The following is a 24625-nucleotide window of genomic DNA, read 5'->3' on the forward strand; positions in this document are numbered from 1 at the left end:
AAAACAGGGGGAGGGTTACAAAAATCCCTTGTACAGCAAATGGTTACCCCCATACTTGCACGTCTGTGCTGAAGTCATTTAACATGGATTCATGGTATCCAGGAATTCCTTGCAAGCGGACATTACAGGAGTGTAACCTGGTTTGAAGAAGCAGGGGCAAATCTAACCATGTGAGGATATGTTCCCCCCCCACCCCCCCCCCCCCCCGACTAATGAAGAGATATGGCAGGATGACCTTAGCTGGGCTCCACTTTCATTCATGCATGTCTAATTTACTGTACGATGTGCATAAGATCTTTAATAACATACCGTTTAAAAAAAAGCTTTAGAGCAGGGATGGTTAACTCCAGTCCTGAAGGGCCACCAACAGGTCAGACTCGGGATATCCCTGCTTCAGCACAGACGGCTTAATCACTGGCCCTTGAGGACTTGAGTTGGCCACCCCGGCTTCAGAGGATCCATTGTGGTTATAAAGCAATGCGGCACTGCCATAATTTCTGAGAACCAGGGGAGGTACTTCTTAGCCAGCAGCACACAAATAACCTCAAATAGGAGCCAACCCCTTTGTGTTGTGTGGCACAGGGGCCAGCAACACATTGCAAAGCAATGCATTACTGCCACCCCTCAGGAACACAATGGATTAATGTCACGACTACGGTGGCAAGAAAATGACAAAGGGTTACCATAGATCTGCGATGAACGTCCAAGCGTCAGCAATAGAAACGATTACACCGTACTAGCCTTTCAACACGTTATCGAGATGCACTGCAATTCAGGTTCTCTTATCTTTCAGTAAATCCAAATGAGGTAGGTGACCAGTCTTTGTTTTTTTTTTTTCTTTCTCCATAGGTAAAACGAGCACACAGGAGCCGGCGTGATGGTGTCACAGCACAGGGGTTTAACAATGTTAGCAGCTTATGAATTCTGTTACAAAATAAAGAGCAATGTGCCTAAGAATCTCTAATAGCAATGGAGCCACATGAGAGAACCACGACCGTACATTGGTAGCATGTTCGCTGCAAAGCCACGAATCCGATTTACATAACCCCCACCGGTGTCACCTGATTATTACAAGTGTATCGACACGTTGTTGTGGATTTTCAACACTATTTACCATTTGGGCAGCTGTACAAATCGGAATACTTCAAAAGAAAACGCAGTGGCCGGTTCTTGGTTTTTTTTTTTTTTACCCTTTATTTCAGATGGTGACCTCTAGCCCTGAAGGAATAAAAGAAGAAGTCTACAGGGCTTTGAATATCAAGAAAATTAAATAAAAAGGTAACAGCAATAGGATAAATTCACGGATTACACTCAAAGGGACATCCAGAATACCAATGGGGAGATGTGGGGTTTAAAGTGAGTGCAAGTGGTGATGTACTGAGGATATGTGGGGTGGTTTTCTCCCAGTGACACCAGGAAAGAGGGCACGATCTAAAATAAGGGTAAATAGAAGTACTTGTGTTTTGAGTATTCTTCCAAAAACTCAGATATATCAGTTGCAAGTTTGCTCGTTTATAATTTAACGTCTCAGTTCATTATTACATTCAGTGAACGCCACCAGCGGAATCGGACATCTGGTCGTGGCAAGTCTGTGCCGGCATTTGGCCGCCGGGGAACCCATTGCCACAGCCGCTATACAGGTCGGCCACCGGCCGTTTCGCCAGAATGGTAAGTTAGCTTAAGGGGTTTTAGCGGTTACGGTCAGGGCTTTTAAGGTAAAGAATTAAGGCTTTTAGGGTAGAGGGTAGAATTAGTATTAGACGTTAATATTAGGGTGTTTGGGGTTAAGGGGGAAGGTTAGGGGCCTTACCTTGGCGGTGAAACGGCCAGCAGAGAGCTGTCACTGCGGTGAGGTGAATGGCAGCAACTTGGTCGCGAGTAAATGTCTTCAACCGCGCCACAAGTGCCAGGAAACTGATGGCCATTATGGCATTCACTAAACGTTATTCCATATCGGCTCAGGTCTCTGGCTGATCACATTTGTGGCTGACAGCTGCAGCAGCAGCGATGCGAGTAGGAGTGACATGGGAAAGGGGGGCACTGATCGTGTAAGCCAAGGGGAGGTCAACTCAAGAGCCACCGTCAGGTTATCACAATATCCCTGCTTCAGCACAGGTGGCTCAATCATTATGACCTGTGCTGGAGCAGGGATATCCTAAAAACCATGACCTATTGGTAGCCCTTGAGAACTGGTGTTGGCCACCCCACGGTGTAAGCGCTACAATCTTAAACCTGGAATATTAAACCAGATATTCCAATACCAAAACAAACACTAAAAAAAAGTCTTATTCATTTCAATCCGAAGTAGTCGTAAACTCCCCTCCACTTAAACAGCAGCTTTCGGCAAATGGCGGCGTGATCGGCCGCAAAACTGCCATTCAAGTCAATGAGTGTTTTTAGCCACTTTGGACCCGATTGAATAAAGGTCTAAGCAAGCCATCCAGTACACACAGAAGGTCTGCACACGTTAGGGTTGGGAGATAACAGTAGCAGAAGTAACAAAGAAGAATTGGAAACGTGTAACTGATGTCCAAGATGGAATCAGGCAGTGGGATGGTTCACCAGGGGTGGCCAACTCCAGTCCTCAAGGGCCACCAACAGGTCAGGTTGTAAGGATATCCCTGCTTCAGCACAGGTAGCTCAACCAGTGGCTCAGTCAATGACTGAGCCACCTTTGGTGAAGTCGGGATATCCTTAAACCGTGACCTGTTGGCGGCCCTTGATGGCTGGCGTTGGCCATGCCTGGTTTACACTAACAAAAGACCAATTGTATAAAATTGTGAGTGTCCAGAAACGGTCATGATGGTTCCTAAAAGCTTCCATCAAATAACCATAGAGGCCATTTATCTTAATCCCCACCTGCACAATCAATGCAAAGTCACAGCAGCGGATTCATCAGGCAGAAAACTCATTACTTTTAACTGGATTTTGTTGTGTTTTTTTTTGTTGATAAAACTAGTACTTTTATTCGCTGCAGTTTACAGCTTGGAGACTTTAATCTACTCCAACTTTAAAAAAAAAAAACACACACTTTCCTCACTTGAAGAAGTTAAGGATGAGCTTGTGCTGCAAAGACAGGGAGGGGGACAGTTGTTTAACACAATTTGTACATGATTTAAAGTAATAATCCAAGGTTTCTGAATGCCTGACTCTTCAAATGTTGGGTTGCCCTAAAGCAGTGAAGGTAATGGTTATCCCAACATGTGACCGGCTAGAGCAGGAGTGGCCAGCTCCAGTCCTCAAGGGCCACCGACAGGTCAGGTTATAAAGGATATCCCTGTTTCATCACAGGTGGCTCAGAGACTGAGCCACCTGTGCTGAAGCAGGGATATCCTTAAAACCTGACCGGTTGGTGGCCCTTGAGGACTGGAGCTGCCCCCCCCTGTGCTAGAGCATCAGCAGAGGTCTATTGGTTACAGTATGGAATGTGCTCCCTTTTAAACAAGAGCAGAGTGAAATTGCTGGCCTATTGTACATGGATCAGTAGATGTGCTATTACAGATGATATTAAATACAAGACCAAAGGACTTGCCTTTCTGCCCCCCCCCCCCCCCCCCCGAACTGTGGACAACGCGTGGAAAAGGGTTTCGCTCCACTCCTTCCCCCAGACATCTTCATCTTCGACCCCCTCTTTTATATGGTAGGAAGGCAATAAAAGAGAATGAATGTGCTGACTTCCATTTGCTTTATGCTTAAACAACCTTACCACATACTGAATCGGGTGTTTGTTGGAAGTTTGGACTAGGTTGACTACCATTCATCAGCTTTCGGACCTTCCACTGCAGTCTGGCTGGCTAAATTGAGCAAGCGTGAAGGTCTTTGCTCAGTCTTGTGGTCAAATGTTTTAACAAAACACGCAACTGGGTGTCTTGGGAGGATCTGAGCTGTCTAATAAAGATGGAGAATGTCAATTTTTATTAGTATATAAATTAATTGGTATATAATTGTTTTTTTTTTCCTTTCGAATGCCACCTCACCACCTTCTTTAAAACTTACATCTCAACTTAAAAAGAAACACACAAACACATACACTTTTAAACAGAAGGACTTCTCAAATGATCACTGAATGACTGCAGCCCAACACATCACAGGCCAAAATGGTTTTTGGAACCTACATATGCATGGTGTAGTGTTAAAGCCTTATCTGTAGCTTGGCCACAAACAGCAGACTATTTGAATCTTCTTCGAGAGGCTGAGGAGATGGATGCAGAGCGGCTCCTTCCAACTGTCCACTGCAGCAAGAAAAATATGCAAGTCTCGGCCTGCTCTTTTATATTTAAAAAAATTGCCTTTTTGTTTACTTAAAAAGGTCAATGATTTTTTGTTGTTGTTGTTGTTGTATTAAATAGATGGTATGAATGAAGACATCTGGTAGCCAGGACGCATCGACTCAACGACCACAGAAAGACTGCAGTAAAACAGACAACAGGTTCTCTTATTTTGTTTGCTGCCACTGAAAACACGCGACCACTCTTCTCATGTTCTAAAAAAATAATAATAATTATAATAATAAACCCATGAGCCAACTGATATATCACCTGCACGACAGTAGCACAAATAGTAATGAACCGGGGGCATGGTGCTGTGCGAGTCCAACTCCTTCAAGTAGTCTCTTTCCTCTTCATGGCTAGCGCTAGTTTGGTCTATGTGGTTCTTCTTGGCCGTTCCAGACTAGCCCTTCATTCTTGAGCTATGCTTCTCAGTACATACTTGACTGTGTAGGCAAAGGCTGCAAAACCCACTATGACGAAGACATTAGCCAATGCGCCCCCCAGGAGTCCGTGGTTCCGGTTTGGCTGTTGCAGGCCGGGGTGGTTTGCTGCTGCCAATGGGACGTGGCCATTCAGGAGCGCGGCTCCGTTTTGGCCCAGGTGGGCTTCTGTGTCTGGCACAACGTCTGGGAGAGGAAGAGTCTGTGGCCGGCTGCTGAGCTCTTCTTGTGCCCGTTGTTTTTGTTTGATCTCCTGGGTAATATGCAAACGAAGAGCAATTAACACACGTTGGCAAGATTAGAAGGCAAGGTTTCATATTATAAAAGTCTTTCAGGATAAAACAATCTTTCCAATCGTGTGTCCAACCAGACCAAGTATTACATTGTCATTGGTTCCTCAAATGTGTATTTTATAAGCAGCTTTAGGGACAATGCTACCGTCTTTAGAAATGTTCTCATAGTCCAGTTTTCAGAATAAATTAAACCATAAAAATCAGTATATTTGTCTTTAAACGGAAACAGACAAATCCTTTCAGTGTTTAGGTCTTCTCTATTTTTTGCTCATGGCTGCTTCTAACAAGACATTTGTTGATGAAGTGTGTATATATATTTTTTTTAATCTGGTTACGATCGTTAGTTTAGGACAGGGGTTCTCAACTCCAGTCCTCAAGACACCGCCCCAACCAGTCTTCAGGATATCCCTGCTTCAGCACAAGTGGCTCAATCAATCTTCGACAGGGGGGGGTGGGGATCGGTCTTGAGGACTGGAGGTTTACCTCACCCCAGCTGATAGATATATAGATATAGAATAGTTTGATATGTCTCATAGTATGTGTGTCCTAACTCCTCTCAATAAAGCGTTTGTCATTGAAGACAAATGTGATCTGGAGTTTGATCAGAGGTGGTAATAAGAAGAATAGCTCTGTTTATACATTTCCAGTTTGTATTTTACACAAAATGCTGCTGTTAAAATCTGCTTCTAATAACATAGTAAAGAAGAGTTATATAAAAGTAAAGGTTAATAATCCACTGTACTAAAGCCGCGGATGAGGCAATGAAATCACGGGGAGCCAAACCTAGACAGAGAATAATTGGGCAACAAGAAAGCATTGTATCATGGATATGAATCAGAAATAATGAAGGGTTTTGCTAAGGAGAAGGAACATCAGTGCAGACATTACTCTACAGGCAGTCCTTGGTTATCCAGCGGAATCCGTTCTGGAAGTAGCGCTGATAGTGAAACCGTTGTGAAGTGAGTCCCATGTTAATCAGTGGCGGTGAGCGTTGGGTAACACATTCAGCCGTCGAAAAACGGCCCTTAGGGTTGCATTGTGGAGCGTTGGATATGCCATTCGTGAAACGTTGGATAACGAGGACTACCTGTAGTTATGCTTGTACCCATGAGACAGAGTCCTTACCTCTACTACTTCTGGGAACAGCTCGCAGAAAACTTTATCCTTTAAGTTAAATGTTAAACTTTGTGCTGCTAGTTGCCTTTTCTGTCAAGAAATAGAAGGGAAAAAGGAAAAATATGAAAAGGTTAGTTCTTTTAACCGTTTGTGTGCCCTCTAGATATAGCTACTATGCCATGCGGTCTGGCATTGCTGGGGCTCCGTGACGCAGTAGCTACGTCCTAACCTAGTCGCTTGATTTTCCAGGGGACATCGGTTTTATCTGATCCATCACTATGCGGAATGGAAGGAGGACGACTCCTCATCAGTGACGTGATCACTTCGGAGAAGCGGTGACTTGGTCACGAGTCCTGGAGGGACCCCTACAGCACTTAGAGGGTTAACCATGCGAAGGCGCACACACACTGAATTCCTGAAGGAAGGGGCAACGTTGTTGTATTACACATCGCTGTGGGATTTAGGATAAAATGTGTTTTGTGCTTGATATGTGTTAATATGAACATTAATAGGATAGTTCCATGGTGCAAAACCATATATCCCCATTTTCTTCCTTGTCACAGGCAGCAGGTCCAGCTGTATACCCAAATATATGAACAATTACATAGTAGCATTTTACTGCTGAAGTGAAAGTTTTCCAAAAAATATTTACTGGACTTATTTTTGATGAAAATATAATGTACGGTTAATAAGTACAGATTTATGCCCGAATTGTTAGGAGTGCATAAGGGCTTCTATATATAGATTCGTTTTCATCAAGTAGCATTCCAAAGGGGACTAACCCCACATGATATAGATTATGGTGGGTAAAACAAAGCGACAAAAACCCTCCACCGTACAGTCAACAGCAAATATAAACATCACGTGTGAGCACATTCACGTCTCAGATCTGCAACCCTGCTTTTCCCCCCAGCATGCAGTGCTTTCCACTGCAGCCGGGGATTCTGGGAAGTTACATGCAAAAGGACACACGTGTCACCTTTAACTTCATGTACAGTTTAACATGGACCCCTGTAAACTTATGCCTGCCGCATTATATAGCTTTTCAGCACAGCCTGGGCTATAGAGCATAGCCAGTAACCCTACTCTTCTGTATCCACCTTTTGGGTCTCAGTGCGAGGCCGATTACACTGGCTTTGCAATTTGAAGCTAGGATATGTTTCGACCGCACATTAAACAAGTTACGGTGGGTAAAAAAGTAACAACAGCCCTCCACCGTATAGCATAGAGCAAATCAAAATACCACTTGTGAGCACATTTACATATCTAAGACGGGTCTACAAGCCTATTTCCCCCCCATTATCTCTTAGTATGCAGGGCTTCCACTGCAGCCAGGGACCCTGGGTAATGGCATGCAAATATTCAGGGAACTAATGAATATTTAGTTGTGTGGATTTAGGGGTTTTGAAATTGTTAAATTCATGCATTTCTAATGGTTTGCAGATATGTGGCCCTTCACATCTTAATTTGAACGAGATAATTCCAGAATATGTTTTGGCCAAAAGATGTAACAAAATGACCCCCTCGATATCAAAGATGTATTATTGAATTAAAAATGTATTCTGTAATTAGTGAGCCATATTAGATGTGCATTGGGATATTTTGATTTGACATTGTGGATTGGTGGTCACATTCCTATTAGTGCTCCAATAGGCACTGCTGAATATTTACACCCACTTTGTCTAAGCCAGGGGTGCGCAAAACATTTGTCCTGCGCCCCCCTGCCTGCGCCACCTCCCCCTCACCTTGTACCCAGTGTCAAATTACGTGGCGGGGTCATTTGACGCCGCGTCACACAAGCCGTCTGCATCAAGGTAAGGGATGTTGCAGAGGCCTCACACGACCCCCCAGCATTTAATTGAAATGCCTTGGGGAAGAGCGTGGGGGCTCTGCAACCGCACTGCCCCCCCAGAAAAATCTTTGCATGCCCATGGTCTAAGCAATGCTATAAGACACCTTACAGCCCCCATTCAAGTAAATGGACCGGACGTGTTCTGACACGGTACAGTGTGTGAAGCGCTTCTATGGAATTGCAAGGCTTAGCAAATATGGGCCCAAGCAGGGTTTTTAGCATGCAGTCAGAGAAACCACCGAGAGGCACCAACCACTAGCCTCCAATCATAAAATAAACCATTACTATTACATTCCAATATCTGCGCAGCAGCAAAGGGTATGACTTCCAGTAATGTGAACTGGCACTGTAACCCAGGCTGTGCTGAAAAGCGGTGTAATGGGGCAGGCATAAGCTTAAAATGGATTTCAAGCAAAAGGTGACACTATGCTCGTTTGCATGTCATTTCCCAGAATCCCTTGCTGCAGTGGAAGGGAGATGATGATGGGAGATAATGGGGAAAGACAGGGTTGCAGACCTGTCTGAGACATGTGAATGTGCTCACAAGTGGTATTTTCACTTGCAATAAAGTAAACAAAACGCTGCTATGTATTAGGGACACCACATCGGTATCGGTGCAATCGGCTGCTTCTGAACATATTGAATTAGGCCTCAAGGGGAAAATAAATAAACAAGATATTGGATATCCCTAGATATCTTTCTTCACACCGCCCCCCCCCCCCTGCCCAAGGGTTGAAAGATTCTTTAAGATGAACAAAAGTGACTTCAGTCAGATGCCAATATTAGTCTGTATATTCTTATCATATAGGACTAATTTTTGCTGATTATTCTAACTTAATCTGTACTTTGGACACCATCTCTCTTTTTCTGCGTTGTGCCCAAATTCTTGCCTCTATTCACCCATTCTCATGCTATAATAAAAAGATCACTTCAAAGCTGCACAGCGTAAACAATAACACCTGATTGTACATCGTATCTGTATTTTTAAAGGTTATTAATGTCATCTGCAGGTTGCTAATGACATGTTCAGTAGCTAAATGGCAGGCAGCTTACTGTGAAGTCTGAGGTTTCTATGCTCCCCAGTGTGGGACCCTTTTCCACCATAAAGCTTAGCAGACCAGTTAGGATGGTAGAGACTGACCACGCCGGGTTCCATGTGTCTGGGTGGAAGTCTGTGATCGAAAGGCAGAGACTGCAAGGGCAAAAAAGAGAGGAGGCTTGGAACATAGGCTAATAGGATTTAATTATTTCACAAAAACATGCATTGTTCAGCCATTAAAGCAAGGAGAACATTGTTCCACACATTTCTATGTAAAACAAAATTCTAATGATGAGAATATCCCCGGTAACAAGCATTTTACAAATGGTGACAAGTCTGTTGCAGCTAGTGAAAACAAAGAAGAAATATGGATTCTTACCGTGTGTTACATTTAAATCTTCCATTAGGAGTGATCATATAAATACTAGGTGGTTTAAAAGGAAATTCTCGTGGAAATATTAGTTTTCCATGGTAATACCCGCCTATACAGCAAAACAAAAAATGTTAGGGTGAATCTTTTAATGTCAACATTTTAAAATGTAGAACCCACAAATGCATTAAGAGGTCTGATCGACAAGATCCCAGGAGATTAGAATCATAGCCCAATTCAATCAACTCTGAAGAGTGCCCAAAGGTGAAGACACCTTCCCTGTATGCAATATTTCATGGCAAATAGACAGTAAAGACAGGCAAAAGTGGCTGTGAAGAGTAGAGTGAAGAAGTGTTCTCAAATAAGAGCATCTATATATGTATTGAACATCATTCGCCAAATTAAGTCTGCACAAGCTATTAAATAAACTAAAAATTTTTGTGAGATGGCTTCACCTTGGAGATATTAAATCACTCTCTGGTTTATGCAAATGAGAAGTTAACGGGCTTCGCCACTCCATTTATCATCATTCTTATTGAATTAGGTTAAAAATAAATAAATAATGCATCACTGCCAAGCGGTAAAATTTGGGCAAACATAAAGCAATGTTAATAGACTTTAATTCATCTGGCCCATACTTTACCAAAAAGGACCATGAATTTCAGGGGGCGGGGGGGGGGGGGGGGGGGAGGAGGAATTTTGAAAAACAGCAATTATTTCTGTCTACACAAACTCATGTTTTATACAAATTCAGGTCGGCATAGGATTAGAAAGCAGAATTTCCGTGCTGCATTGCCATTGACCTGTAGATCTTAGTTTGCGGGGTTGTGTGGCTCTATGGCATCACACACGTACCTTTCCCTAGGAGGGCGACTGTCTAGTAATATTGTGTTTATCAAATACCCAAGGCCACTTACAGACAAGGTTGAAATGGTCTTACAAGTAATCTAGCTGCTTGAAAACAAGTTTATGACTTTGGTTAAATGTGTAGCTAAGGATAAAAATCAAAAGCATAAAAAAATAGATTGCAAAAAATATGTGCTCACCCTCATAAGGCGTCATTTCAGGTCCTCGTACTACATAATGCCTGAAAGATGAAACAAACAGAAGATACAGTCCGATCAAACTAGGGTTTACATTTTCAAAAGTAAAACATTAAAGGTTTAAGCTCCTTACTGAATTATATGTGCAGATATAAAAAAAAGTTAACACAAAATTAATTTGTATATTTAAGTTGTTCAACCGCATTATTTTGAGTGATAGCAATGAGCAACTCAAACAAACATTCTTTGGCTCTAACGGACTTCTATTATCAACAACAACAACTTTATGGCATATAGCGCTTTTCTCCCAATGGGACTCAAAACCCCTTAACAGTAACATAGCGCGCGGTACGCAGCATTGGACATCGGAATGTTACAGACACAGCCCCTGCCCAGTGGATCTTATAATCTATGATTTTGGTGCCTGCGGCACAGGGAGATAAAGCGAGTTGCCCAAGGACACAAGGAGTTGACACCGGGAACTGAAACAAGGCTCGCCTGCATCAAACTCCGTGTCACCGTTTACAAAGTCAGGGTCTTTACCCGCTGAGCCACTTCCTTCAGCCCTACAAGAATGTAACTACTGCGGAATGGGAGAGGGTACATTTTGTGAAAAGTGTGACCAGCGCTAAAATAAGTTCCCCGGTGCAGCTGAAAACAGTGAAAAAGTAAACATGGTAAAATGATGAAAATAATATTTATTGTTAAAGCAGTATTCTATGGAAAAATATCCCATCTCCCCCTTTACTCCATAAATGCGGACACTGCTCCAAGGAGGTTTTAATTCCCCACGTCACGCGTGCCAATAGGAAGCTGTGATGGGTGATGTTGCTGCATCCAATTGGCTTTCGTGCCGAAGGAGATTTAAGCCTCCATATTTTTTCACCCAGTTGAGCATGCTACTGGCAGCACCTACAGAGGCAAGTATCTCAGGAAACAGTGTTCCCCGGAGCTGAAATTAAGGTGGTTCAGCTCCAGAGACCCACAGCTTCCCCTATGATAAATTTTAATAGGCCCTAGGCGTAGCTGCCCATTTCACGATAATTAATCTAAAATGCTAAATAAAGCCTGAGGAATCTCAGATATTCCACAGGCGGTGCCTTCAGGTGTCTGGAATGAGAGATAGTACTGCACAGGAGCAGTTCAACTCTAACTAAAATCATTACCTTACTAGATAATTGCTGCACTAAGCGTTAACGTGTTTGGCTAATTATGCCTCAGAGAAGTGGGGGATGAGAATTGGCATGCAGATACACAAGACTGTACTGCATGTATAGATAAAGATTGTAAAAACACCCCAAAGCAATTGGTTACCAGGGAAACATTTAAAAGTTTCTCTAAAAAATAAAGAAATAAATAAAAATTGGTTTTACAAAGATTTCATTCATTCAAACTATCACTAGTTAGTTCATTTTCGTCTTAAGGGGCAGTCCAAAGCAGAGGGTAAAAAAATACAACAACAAAAAAAAAACAGCTTGTGCAACTGGCTTCCTAGATCGATTAAAAGTTGCAAGGAAAGACACCGACTGCAAACAATGGCACTGAGTGGGAAGCAGGGGAACCGGGTTCCGTTCCCGGGGTCGGTTCCTTGTGACCTTGGGCGTCACTTTATCTCCCTGTGCCTCAGGCACCAAAAACATAGATTGTAAGCACATCTGGGCAGAGACGTGTGTCTAACATTCTTCTTTTGTCCTGCGTACTGCGCGCTGTGCTGTCATTGTGACGCGCTTAAGTCCCATTGAGAGAAAAACTCTACATGAAATAAAGTTATTAAAAAAGTAAATGTTTTGTATCTTGTGCTACTTATGTTTATCTGTAGTCTAATAACTGCTTTGTAATTACATTTGTAAAACAAATAACAGAGCTTAGGGGGCTTGCAAATCGTCTTATCACTAAAAAGACATTATATAAAGATTGTAAAACCCTAACCCATAGATCCAAGGTTGTGTATAAAAGGGATACCACATTGAAAAACATTGCAGCACCATCTAGGCTTAGGAAAGTTGCTTGCCCTCTTGGGATCGATCAGTCAACATTAGGACATATTGCGGGGAATTTTCAGTGTGGTGGTAGATGCATCACGTGCAAATTTCGTTAAAATGGGGTCACATCTAACCCCTGCTGCCACAGAATATCCTAGAACAAGTTTTATCAACTGCAACACCACATTTGTTGTTTATTTGTTGGAATGCAAATGTGGTGTACAATATGTGAGACGTAACAGAGATTTCTGGAACACAGAGGAAATATTATTAGGGGAATTGTGACCACGGAGTATCGAGACATTTCTTATTGAAACATGAAACTCCGTGTGATGGGAATTGAACACATTAAGGTTCAAGGGGGGGAGATGCGAGTATCTGTACTGGTATATACCAGTTTTTAACTGCACTAGGTTATACAGCAGGGCTCCGGGTATAGTGAAAATCGCCGGAAAGCGGATCCGGCGATTTTCACTTCTGCGCATGCGCAAGCCGGCATTTTTGCCGTTTTGCGCATGTGCAACCTATGGTTTGCGCGCGCAACCTGCGGTCTGCGCATGCGCGCCGGGCGCACCCGCCCGTTCTGTGCACGCGCGATTTACAAACCAACATGGCGGCCCCCTTCTCGGTGCCGCTGTATCAGCGGATCGCCAAGAAGCGGGGCTCTGCTGTATAAGCATTTGCTTTGATGTTTTAACCCCTTCTGGGCTTATTTAACATAACACTAGTATGCATTTAGCGTAGGAACCTGCAATAGAGACTTACCTTGACGTGGTTAGCAGGCTTGGCATTATTTGATCAAAGGATGTATACCAAAAGTCTCCTTTTTTCTTATAGGCACACACCACACACCACACACCACACACCACACACCACACACCACACACCACACACCACACACCACACACCACACACCACACACCACTATCCCAAAGGGAGAAGCGCAGGGATTAACTTTTTGTTTTTCATACTTGGCTTTTTTGTAAGGTCGCCATCAGCTACATTTCAATAATTAATTCTTCCTCCTTGTCCAATACAGTATATTCTATTTATGGATCACAAGTAAGAGACTTATTTACATGGCAGCAGTGCAAGAAGAAGAAAAAGAAAAAAAAAAACACACCGCCACCAAACATTTCAAACAAGAAAAAGGAAGTACAGCCCAGAGTGAGATATATCCAGCATGTCCCCCTTCCAGTGTTGAAACTCTAGAGATGTTATTTACATTACACAACACATCCGGTAGCACAGGGGAGCTCAACTCCAGTGCGCAAGATCCCCCAACGGGTCAGGTTTTAACGTTGTCCCAGCTTCAGCACAGATAGCTCAACTCTTGGCTCAGTGCTGAGCCACCTGTGCTGAAGCTGGGAGATCCTTAAAAAACTTGACCCGTTGGGGGCGGAGGGGTCTTGAGGACTGAAGTTGCGCACCCCTGCAGACGTCCAGCACAATATGTGAAGATGTATAAAAACCCCAAAAGATATCAAGATATAAATTCAAACAGGGGAGAGGGGGAGAGAGAATGAGAGCAACAATCCTGGAATCTCAGAGCAGGGACTCCTTTTCCTTAATGTTACTTTTATGTCTGAAGCACTTATTCCCAGGACCTGTTATTTATTTGATTACCACGTGTATTACTACTGTGAAGCGCTATGTACATTAATGGCGCTATATAAATAAAGACATACAATACAATTTGTGGGAGGAGCAGTAAGATCAGTATTGCTCGCCATGGTCCTGTGTGACTGCAGGCCAGTTATTTATAAATGATCTGACCATTACGTCATTTGTTCTAAATTTCACTCCAAGCGTGCACCAATTTGCACTATTTCATATTCTATTGCCTAAAAAAAAAAATCCTCGGAAGGGCGCTCGCTCCCAAGACTCCTCCCCAGATTTTTTTACGAAACAGAATATGCATTGGTGCAAATGGTGAATCCTTGGAGTGAAATTTAGAGGGGAAAAAATGACGCAACAGTCAGGTCATTTATAAATAACATGGCTTGGATCGAGTTAGGTTCCGGTGCCCTGGGTTTGGGTCCCGGGGTTCTGTTCAGGTTCTCTGTGTTTGGGCGGTAAGGTGAGAGAGAACCGGTTGCTAGAATTTCTGAATCCCAGCGCTGAGTACAACACACAGAAAAAGAACGTATGGAACAGGGAACACGCGCTTGTTCTGTTAGTGGGTTGGTTGAGTTTGAAGGTGATTTGCAAAACAAAAAAGTACATAAAGATGGCTAAAAAACAAAAAAACCGACATTGTACTGACCAGATGTTCTAGAAAGCAGGGGTAATGGAAGGAGCTATACTGGCAGCAGCTACTTACTGGACAAGACATATGCCAGAGACAAGTCTTTGAAAGCTATAGAGGAAACAGACTCTACTTTAAAGTGACACTATTGTTTTTCTAGAGTAAACACCCCATCACACATGGCCTTTGGGCTGTTTGTTCCACATGTGAGAATTTGTACACGTCATGGTGCATTGCCCTGTACGCAGCAAGACCTAGCTACAATATAAATTCCCAACTTATGTTGCCCCTGTGGAGAGTGTGCAACAATGTACTTGATCAATGAGAGCGAGTTCCCCATGATCCAAAACTTTTTACTGGAATGAATAAATAAAAAATTTACAAAAACAGTAAACACATACTGTATCTCCCAAAACTGCCCTCAATTTTAAATTTGTTTCAGTATCTGAAGAGATTACACAAGCTCCTCAAATTAAAACTAAACAACCAACATGGACCTGACGTACTGCAATCTAAGGCTACGTCCGCAGCAGGGGAAGCCGCGCGGACGCTCCGCCCCTGCATCCTCAATGAGGATGTCTTTAGATGGTGCTCATGCGAGCGTCCGCAGGCGTGCTGATCCGTTGGAATTTTCAGCCGACAGCAGAGTCTGTTTCTCAGCGCGCTGTCAGCTGAAAACCTCCAATCACAGCAAAGCAGCGTCAACGTCACGGCGCCGTGACGTCGGTGCGTCGCGGGCTATTGGCCCAGCGACGTCACTGCCCCGCTTCCCCCCGCCTCCCGATCGCGCACTCTGGCTCGTCTTCCAGTACATGGGTTCACTACTGACCGGGCAGACGAGCCTCAGCGTCAGCGCGGGCTTAGGCTCTATGGACGCACCATGGTGTGGGAGACCGCGCTGAGAAGTCCGCACGGGGCGCGATCAGATTGCCTTAAGGCATTGATCGCGCCCATAGACCGCGGAGGCAGGAGGGGGCGCGCGTTGCACAAGAAATTAGTTGAAACGGAGGGCGAACCAGCTTCGTGATGCCCCTAGGAATGCCCCCCACGGACCGTCCACCAAGGACAGTGAAAGCATTCGCTTCACGCGGGTGACTTCAGAGCCTCCACACGGGCGAAGGCGCCATGGCCCGGGTCTAAGTTCCTAAGACTTGGTACCCAAGCCATTGCCAAACCTATTGCTTCCCTAGTCAACTCTATTCTGTCTGCAGGCCATATCCCCAAGACCTGGAAACCTGCCAGAGTTGTCCCAATCTTCAAAATTGGGACAAGAAACATTGTCTCAAACTACAGGCCAATCTCTCTTCTCCCAATACTATCCAAAGTCATGGAAAAATGTGCTCACTCCCAATTAAGAGATTACTATACCAATACAAATTTCCCTAGCCAATTCTAATCTGACTTTCACCCCAAACACTCCACAGTAACTACCCTCCTAAAAGTCTGCAATGAAATCCAGTATGGAATGGAACGAGGACAACTCAAAGGTGCAATATTCCTAGATTTTGATCATGCTATCCTGCTTAAACTCCAGAGCTTTGGAATAGGGAAACATGCTTTAAACTGGTTTCAGTCCTACCCATCAGGTAGATCCCAACATGTGTCCATCCCAGGCTCTAACTCAACCCCCTGGATATCACCTGTGGTGTCCCGCAAGGCTCTGTTCTGGGGCTCCTACCCTTCTCAGTGTTCATCAATGATCTTCCTACAGCCTGTAAGGGAGCTTCACTACACATGTATGCAGATGACACAATCTTATATGCAAATCAGCCCTAGCCTCTCCGACTTTGAAATGTATGTGTTCAATCTGACTTTGAGACTTGAAGATTGAATTTCCCAAAACGAACTGTTTTTAAACATCGACAAGACTAACAATGGTATTTGGAACCAAGACTAAATTTTTAAAGCTTCCAGTGAATAAGCTCCAGATTAGAACCAACGCCAATACCATCCTAGCGCCTGTTACTAGTTTTAAATACTTGGGTATATGGTTTGACTGCCATTTAACATTTGGGATGCACATTGATACCCTGACATCCAAAACCTATGCTAAACTAGGTATACTTTATAGGAACAAATCCACCCCAAAGCTTGTTTTAAAGTTGGCGTGCGCGAATGCTTGTGCACGTAACGCACAGTGTGTGTGTGTGTGTGTATACGGGTCCGTGCTGTGAGCAACAGGCTATGACACATACGTACACACACACCACACACTTCACTGAGCGGCAGCAGCGCGAAAACATACTTTTCTGAGTGTTTCCCCTCATCGTCCGGCTCCACGCTCACTGCCGTGCGCCCGGCCCTAGTATAGAACAGCTGGCTAACCACAGCCAATTATAAGTGCTGCGCCCGCGGCGGAGCAAGCACCCACTATATTACGGGCCTAAGTCTGCTGGTCAGAAAGCGTATCGTACAGCAGATGCTAATGTCAATAATAGACTATGGGGACATAGTATACGGCTCGGCACCCAAACACACTTTAGCAAGCTTGATACCCTCTACAATTCAATATGCCGTTTTGTTCCCCATTCCAACTACAACACACATCACTACGAAATGCTCAAAGAACTAGATTAGTTAACACTTGAGTCCAGGCGCAAAGTTCACCTTTCCTGTCTTGCCTTTAAATTCTTTATGGGCAAGCTACCCAGCTATCTGAACAAGCTCCTCACCCCTACCACATGCAGCACTTATCATCTCAGATCAGACTCCAAAAGACTGTTCATGGTCCCAAGGCTCAACAAAGTATCCGGCCGTTCCTCCTCGTCTTATCGTGCACCCCAAAACTGGAACAATCTACCGGAGACTCTCACAGCCAACACCAGTCTAAGTTCTTTCAAAACTAAGGCTGTCTCACATTTTAAACTTGTCTGTAACTGTTACATACACCTATAACATATTACTGTGCATACAGAAAGGATGGGGGATGCTCCCCCATCCTTTCTGTATTCATTGCTTACAAGGGTCCTGGATAGATCCTGCTGGGGTTCCGAGTCACAGGAGGACATCACTTGAAAATCACACTCAGGCAGTATCATACTCCGCTTTTTATATTTCAGCTTATCTGACCTAGCTCTACAGAGATAGCGCCCGGGTACCCCCTCCAACATATTACTGTGCATGCAATGTCTTGTATTTAATTTATAACCTTGCTCACATAATGTAACTATGTATTTGTAACCATGTATCCATCATCATAACTCTGTGCCCAGGACATACTTGAAAACGAGAGGTAACTCACAATGTATCACAATGTATTATTTCCTGGTAAAACATACATATACACAGTATTGTATATGTATATTCCCTTTAATATGTGCATCAATACAATCCACACAATGATAAGTAATTAGCTAAGTTGCCGATCGATCCGTTCTCCTGTGATCGATCGGCGAAGATTCTGCAGTTCACTAAATGGCAGTCAGTGCAGCAGAAGAGGACCAAAGATGCAAAGTTCTGTGGGGAAGATCATGTGACCAGGCAGTCACTAGATACAATTGGTGCACTGCTAGAGAACAGGGCTCAAAAAGGGGCGTGCCAGAGCCTGTTTCAGAAGAGGAAGGGGATGTGACTATAGATGGTTGCTATAGAAACAAAAAATGCTTGTTACATAATACATTAAAAATTTAATTTAGAGTTGAGAAAATACGTGTAACATTTTTTAGAAGTATGAAACCGATTTTTTTTTTTTTTTTTTTATTTTTTTTTTTTTTTTAAAAACACATGTAGGATATTGCTTGGTCTGCAACTTTATATAATTTCAGAGGAACTTCTACTGCTCATTTGTCAATGCTATTACAAACTATTTTAATAATTTCCTTAATTGTAGAATAAAAATCCAACAGACATGAAACATTGTCTACACACTAGAGGTGCACTTGATTTATTTAAAAAGAAACATCTCCCAATTTGTGCATGTGAATAAAACGATGCAGAACATGTTCTGTATTCCTACAGAATTTATTCAACATTCGTTAAATTTGCAACCCCCCAAACAGACACCATATATTTTCCTTTGTAAATTCCATTTTGAAAAGGTGTTTTACCTCTAAGAATGTATGTATTTTTACTTCAATATAAGAAATAAGAACCCACACCATTAATATTTCAGAGGTGCATTTTAGGCACCATTCCGTAAACCGTGTTCTGAGTGAGTGACTGAATGAGTACAGTATTTATATGAAACTATACATAGCTGTGGGAGTTTGCATATGTGGCTGAGGTCATGTGGTGCAATTGCATAAGACATTTCCAGCCCATTCAGTTGGTTGTAGCACTTGAAGGCGTCTTGTGGCATAGCAGTACTTAATAAATATGGTATTAAATTCATTGATTTAAAATCTGTACACTGAATAGGCGGGAGTACCTTTGGGACCATGTTCCAGAATAAAACGGCTTCCTCTAAAATTGGGATGTCTACAGTTCTTGCGTTTTCAGGTCATGCCTCCCAGAAACAGTTAGACACACACACACAACACACACAACACACACACAACACACACACAACACACACACACACACACACACACAACACACACACACACACACAAACACACAACACACACACACAACACACACACAACATACTTGTATAAGGCTCAGTTAAGCTGTCAATTTTTTTCCACAACCAAAAATGTATTAGAGAAAAATTTGCACTTGTAAAAATAAATAATTACGCTTAGGTTCCCACCAAAAATGCCATGTCTGTCCAATGCCATTTCTAACAAGTTAGTGAAAATAGAGGTTTAAAAGTAACAGTCCACCCCAAATACCTAAGTTTTATAAGTGCAGTATAGCAGGGCTACTAAATACATACGTTAGATCAGTGGTTTTCAACCTTTTTTTGGTTAAGGAACCTTATGTGATATTCTGAGGAACCCCAACTCTAAGGGCCTATTCAGGTAGCTTCGATAAGTGACTTATCGACAGTTTTGAGCACGTTGAGCGAGTTTGCATGTGTACCTATTCAGAAAGCTCAGATAACATGCCAAACTCACTCGAAAACTGCTTCTTCTCGATCGCTAGCACTCCCACTCAGACAAACCGAGCAGGAGCTCAAACTCACATTTTTTTGTAAAAAAAAAAAAAATCGAGCTATTCTGGTAGCTCCGAGATGCACATCGCAGCTGCAACTCGCAGGTTCTGATCTTAAGATGGGATCCGCGATGTGCATCTAAATGGAGAAAATGTATTCTTACTACATCTGATGGAAGCTGGGTGTCTCCATAGCTGACCCGCATTCATTTAAGCTCCGGAGACCCCCTGCTTCCATTCTATGTAATAAAAATACATTTACAGCCAGCTTCATTACCTTAGCGGTAATGAAGAGGTTAAATATCAGTGCCTGGTTTGTTGATAGTAGAGGGGGTGGATGCAGCTTGGAATTGCACCAGGGTGGGTGGTTAGGCCTACCGGAAGGATTGCTGGAGGAGTTAACCCATTCATTAAGATAATGAAGGGTTAACCCCTCCCGCAACCTTCCCGTTAGGCCTAACCACCCACCCCAGAGCAACTACAGCCCTTCCCCCTGAAAAAAAACAGGTACTCTGGTTTAACTCCTTCCTTAGCTGCTAGACGCTACTGTAATTAAAGCTGCTTTTATTTTATTTTAACAACATAGTATTGAAGCAGGGGTTCTCTTGAGCTGATCCGCATTAATGTTAGCCCCAATAGCCCCTTCTTCCCAAGTTACAGGCCCCGGTATTTCTCTGCATATTTAAATCTTCCGCGTTACGTGACCGGGACTTTTAAACTTCAAGGAGATACCGGCACCCCATACCAGGGCCTGTAACTCGGGAAGCTGGGTGTCACTGAACATGAAATTAATGGGGTTTAAGTCCAGAGACCCCCAGTAATGTGTTATTGAAATAAAATAAATAAATAAAAACAGCGCGATCGCCTGTAAGAGCTGTGCAGGGAGATGCAGCTCTCAGGTTTGGTCCCCATTGGCTGCTGCAGCGCTCGCTATGGTGGGTGCTGCAGGGACGAGAGCCGCATCTCAATGGGGCCGGGCCCGCTGCGAGGCTAGTTTTTCTTCCAGACCCGAAAATTGAGATGACACGGGCGGCGGAGCGCTAGGCCACACCCCCTGGCAGTTCAGCCAATGAGGGCGAACCTGCCGGGTGACGCCATGGCTGTGCCCCAGTCACTCCCCCCGTCTTTCCCCCTGCAGAATATCACACTGGCAGATCTTAGAGAAAGACTCTGCTAACTAAATGGCATTATCCTACCAAACGGTATCTGACTTGCGATAACTTTCTGAAAACCGTGAAAACTCAAATTTCATACCAATCAGTAGGAACATGCAAAACCGATCGATATGGCAGTGACCTTATTGAAGCTACCTGAAAAAGCCCCTAATAACGTGGCTGAGAACAGATGCATTGTAAATTCTTCAGTATTTGGTCCAATTTTCAAATTACCTGAAAATTGCAGGGAACCCTTTAGGGATGTCCGGGGAACCCAAGGGTTCCTAAGAACCCTGGTTGAAAAACACTGCTTTAGAGAGATGCCTCAATGTATGCATATATAAAGCTTGTTGAACGCCTTCTGACGTAAGACAGACAAGCAAATCAACTGGAATTACGAGAAATACATAAGCAAGCTATGAACAATATTAAGGAAGAAAGATGACAAATAATTAACAATGCATTTAATCATGTTATAAATCTAATAATTATTAATCAACATGCAGTGTTAATTTACAAATAGAATACATAAAGAGTGGTGAGAGAATTGGGAAGGCCTTCATCTAGCAGTGGATCGACAACAGCTGAAGATGAGAGAATATGATACATACACTATTTTTTACACACATACAGTGAAAGGGTGTGATGTGATGCTGAGCGAAATATATATTACAATTCCATTGGACTCCCAACAAACAAATGTAAACAGTCAAGTGGAACGGACAATGTTTCAATCCCATATAAGAATATTCATCAGGGCAAATGTTAGGATAGCCATCCTAGATCCCTTGGTTTACTAGGTTCCTGGCGCATATATCGCCCAGATACTCACCATTCTAAGATATTGGAAGGAAGGGGTTCTGCACAGATATAAGGCACTGGATCTTTCTTAATCCGGAGGTAGTCCTGCTTTAATCTCTGTGTTGCAGTAGTTGGTGCTCTCTTATTGCTGTTGCTGCTCATCTAGTTAAAACAACAATAGATGCAACTAGTATAGATTTTGTCTCAAACATGTTTTTGTAAACCTGCCTCAGTCTATCCAGGCGAATCAATGCGACTCAGTCACCAGCCAAAGGTTAGCCAGGCAAACTCATTGTTACCAAAAGCAGAAGTTTAGCTTTTCTAAAAGCACAACGTGTCAATGATATATATTGATGTCAGTGGTATTGATACAACAAAAGACAAGTGTGCCCAATGCTACATCCAATTGACAAAACATATATGGTAATAAGTATAAAGTTTAAATACTTCAATTATAATAATAATTACTTGGTTATTTAGTTAAACCCTTTGGCCAAAGCGTCGTAAGCCTGCATACCAAACATCAAGGTATAACCAAAAATACTGGTAACAGTTGTATGGAGGTAGGTGGCACCTCCCCCCAGAGCTCACTCCTCCTCACCTTTTTAACTTGGGAGGTCTTTTCACTTTGCTGCAAGAACAGGATCTACTAAGGTTCTTTCCCCTCATACAGAGGTAAAGGGAAGGGTTCACAGTGTAGTGTAGGACCTGCATTTTTGGTTATACCTTGACGTTTGGTATGCAGGCTTACGACGCGTTGGCCAAAGGGTTTAACTAAATAACCAAGTAATTATTATTGAAGTATTTAAACTTTATACTTATTACCATATATGTTTTGTCAATTGGATGTAGCATTGGCCACCCCTATCGTTTGTTGTATACATTTGCCATGCTCAGTAGCACTCTTTTTTGACATATATATTCATGATGTGGTAGGTGTAGGAGTTTGAGCGTGCTGGGAATGTGTGTTTGTCAGTGGTATTGTTATGAAAAAATAGTGTCAGCCCATAGCATAACATTTGTTTTGACACCAGAATGATAAGAGTGGACACATCTGTAATAACCCTTGCGCTGGAAGGGTTAAATATTACACATTGTGGGATATATTGACCAAGCTGCCTTTCAAGGACATAAGGTGCAATAAGGCTGTAAAGGGCCTTCCAGAGCTGGAATGTGCCTTATGGCAGAAGACTGCTTAGCAATTGTGGGCCTAAGTATTATATTACAAAAATAAAAGGAAATATTTCTCCATACGAAGAGTGTACACTATTTATTTATGAAAGCTCACCCTGAAGTGCAAGACAGAAGATATAAAGTGTGGGATCAGATATAACCCACATTAAGGAAACCACGATTAGCTCTCCTACAAAACACACCCATCATCATTTATTTTGCAAAAGCACGACTCCACTTTACAGGCAGTTTAAGTACTGGATGGGATGTTTGAAAGGATACATACAGAGGTTTAAGCAACAGAACAAGTTAGTCAGTCTGGAAACCAGCAGTAATGTTCATCTCAAAGCAAACATTTGTCATACTAATGACATACACCCGTCACGACAATAAAAGAAAACAAGATAGACAAGGAACTAAACTGAATACATTCAGATACCCATCCTTTGCAATCGAGTCATGGGGGAGAACCCCAAATAATTATTGCACCATCACATATTTACAGCCCTTGATGGTACTTTCCTATGTTCAAAGTATCTGATCTTATGGATGATCCCATTACATGCTACAGAGGCATTTCACTCGCCCTGCTCATTTGCATGTTCCCATACAGAATCCTGTCAACTGCAGGTTAAACACAACACCATGGCGGAGGCGCAGGGTCGGGGTCCAGGTGTGGACAGACTCGGTGTATAGTGTCCATAGGAGTCACCTCTTGAGGCTATGGGCTTGGAATCTGCAGTGACTGAGTCAGAGATGAACGAACTACACACACTTCTAGATTGTAAGCTCCTTTGGGGCAGAGACCTCCTTCCTATCGCCTCAGTTTGTCTTAACATACATCTGCTCCACAACTCCCACTTAGGCCTGTAATATCGTGCGTGCGCCAATTAGAATTGGCTGTGTTAGCCAGACGTTTCTATACGAGGGACGCACACGGCCATGAGCAGTGGCGCGGCAGACCAGGGAAATTAGAATAAAATTGTATTTTTGCACTGCTGCCGCGCTGCGAACCAATCACAGCGCTGTCTAACACTGACAGTCACACCCCCTAACCGCGCGCGTCACCGCTTGCACCCCAACAACTAAACGTTCACGCCACGTGCACGCCTGCGCCAACTATATAACAAGCCTTATATTATACTGCCTTGCGGAACATGTTGCTGTCATGTTATCAGGAGATCATAATAAAGAATGACAACAAAGTAACAGATGTTACGTGAAACTGAGGGTGAAGGGGCGGCTGCTTCCACTTCCCTGTCCTTGGTCTATTCCCAGCCCCTTCCCCCCATCTTCTTGGCACAGTGAGGCCCCTGGGTAAGGAGGGGATACCCGCCGCCCCCCTCCATCTCTTGACTAGACGTGGCCCCGCTCCACAGGCCTCTCCCTGCTTCCTCCCAGGCCTTGCTATCCGGCCTCTCCGTACGGGGACCCACCTCGTCTCTCCCGTCAGACACGAGCACGTCCCTTCCCCCCCGGGGATATCAGACCCCACTCTCCGGCTCCCTCACCTCTTAGTCCGGGTCAGGCAGCCTCCTCGCTCTCCTCGCTGCTTTCCTTTCCCTTTTTTTCTTCTTTTTTTTTCCTCCTCACAACAGCCCCCGCTTCCAATATGGCCGCCCCGGGCAGCAGGACTTCCGCTTCCGGTTTCTCTTGGCGCTCAACTTCCTAGTTGCGAAGCGTCGGTTGCCATGGGAGACGAGGGCGCTCTGCGTGTGAAACATGAGAGATCAGGGAGACTCCACCCCAAACACGTCATTGTTACTGCACACAGGTCACAGGCTGGGAGCTTCAATAGGTTTAATCAGA

The 24625-nt window shown here is 43.6% G+C and overlaps 2 protein-coding genes across 3 annotated transcripts in view; one reads left to right on the top strand and one right to left on the bottom strand.

Moving 5' to 3' along the window:
• Window positions 1–24625, top strand: part of LOC142496764 (phospholipase A2 homolog otoconin-22-like) — a 399541-nt gene that overhangs the window by 210027 nt on the left and 164889 nt on the right.
• UBE2J2 (ubiquitin conjugating enzyme E2 J2) lies at window positions 805–24474 on the bottom strand. Of its 2 annotated transcripts, none has more exons than XM_075603665.1 (7): window positions 24328–24474; window positions 21675–21805; window positions 10428–10468; window positions 9391–9493; window positions 9026–9164; window positions 6130–6210; window positions 805–3888 (listed from the first exon to the last, which is right to left on the bottom strand). In XM_075603665.1, the coding sequence occupies exons 2-7, from the start codon at window positions 21803–21805 to the stop codon at window positions 3751–3753; spliced, it is 633 nt and encodes a 210-aa protein (XP_075459780.1). In that variant the 5' UTR covers window positions 24328–24474; the 3' UTR covers window positions 805–3750. The 2 variants fall into 2 exon arrangements, with proteins under 2 accessions (XP_075459780.1, XP_075459779.1); XM_075603664.1 differs by having other exon boundaries at window positions 3669–4964.

This window comes from Ascaphus truei, chromosome 6 (genome assembly GCF_040206685.1).
Source record: "Ascaphus truei isolate aAscTru1 chromosome 6, aAscTru1.hap1, whole genome shotgun sequence".
NCBI lineage: Eukaryota > Metazoa > Chordata > Amphibia > Anura > Ascaphidae > Ascaphus > Ascaphus truei.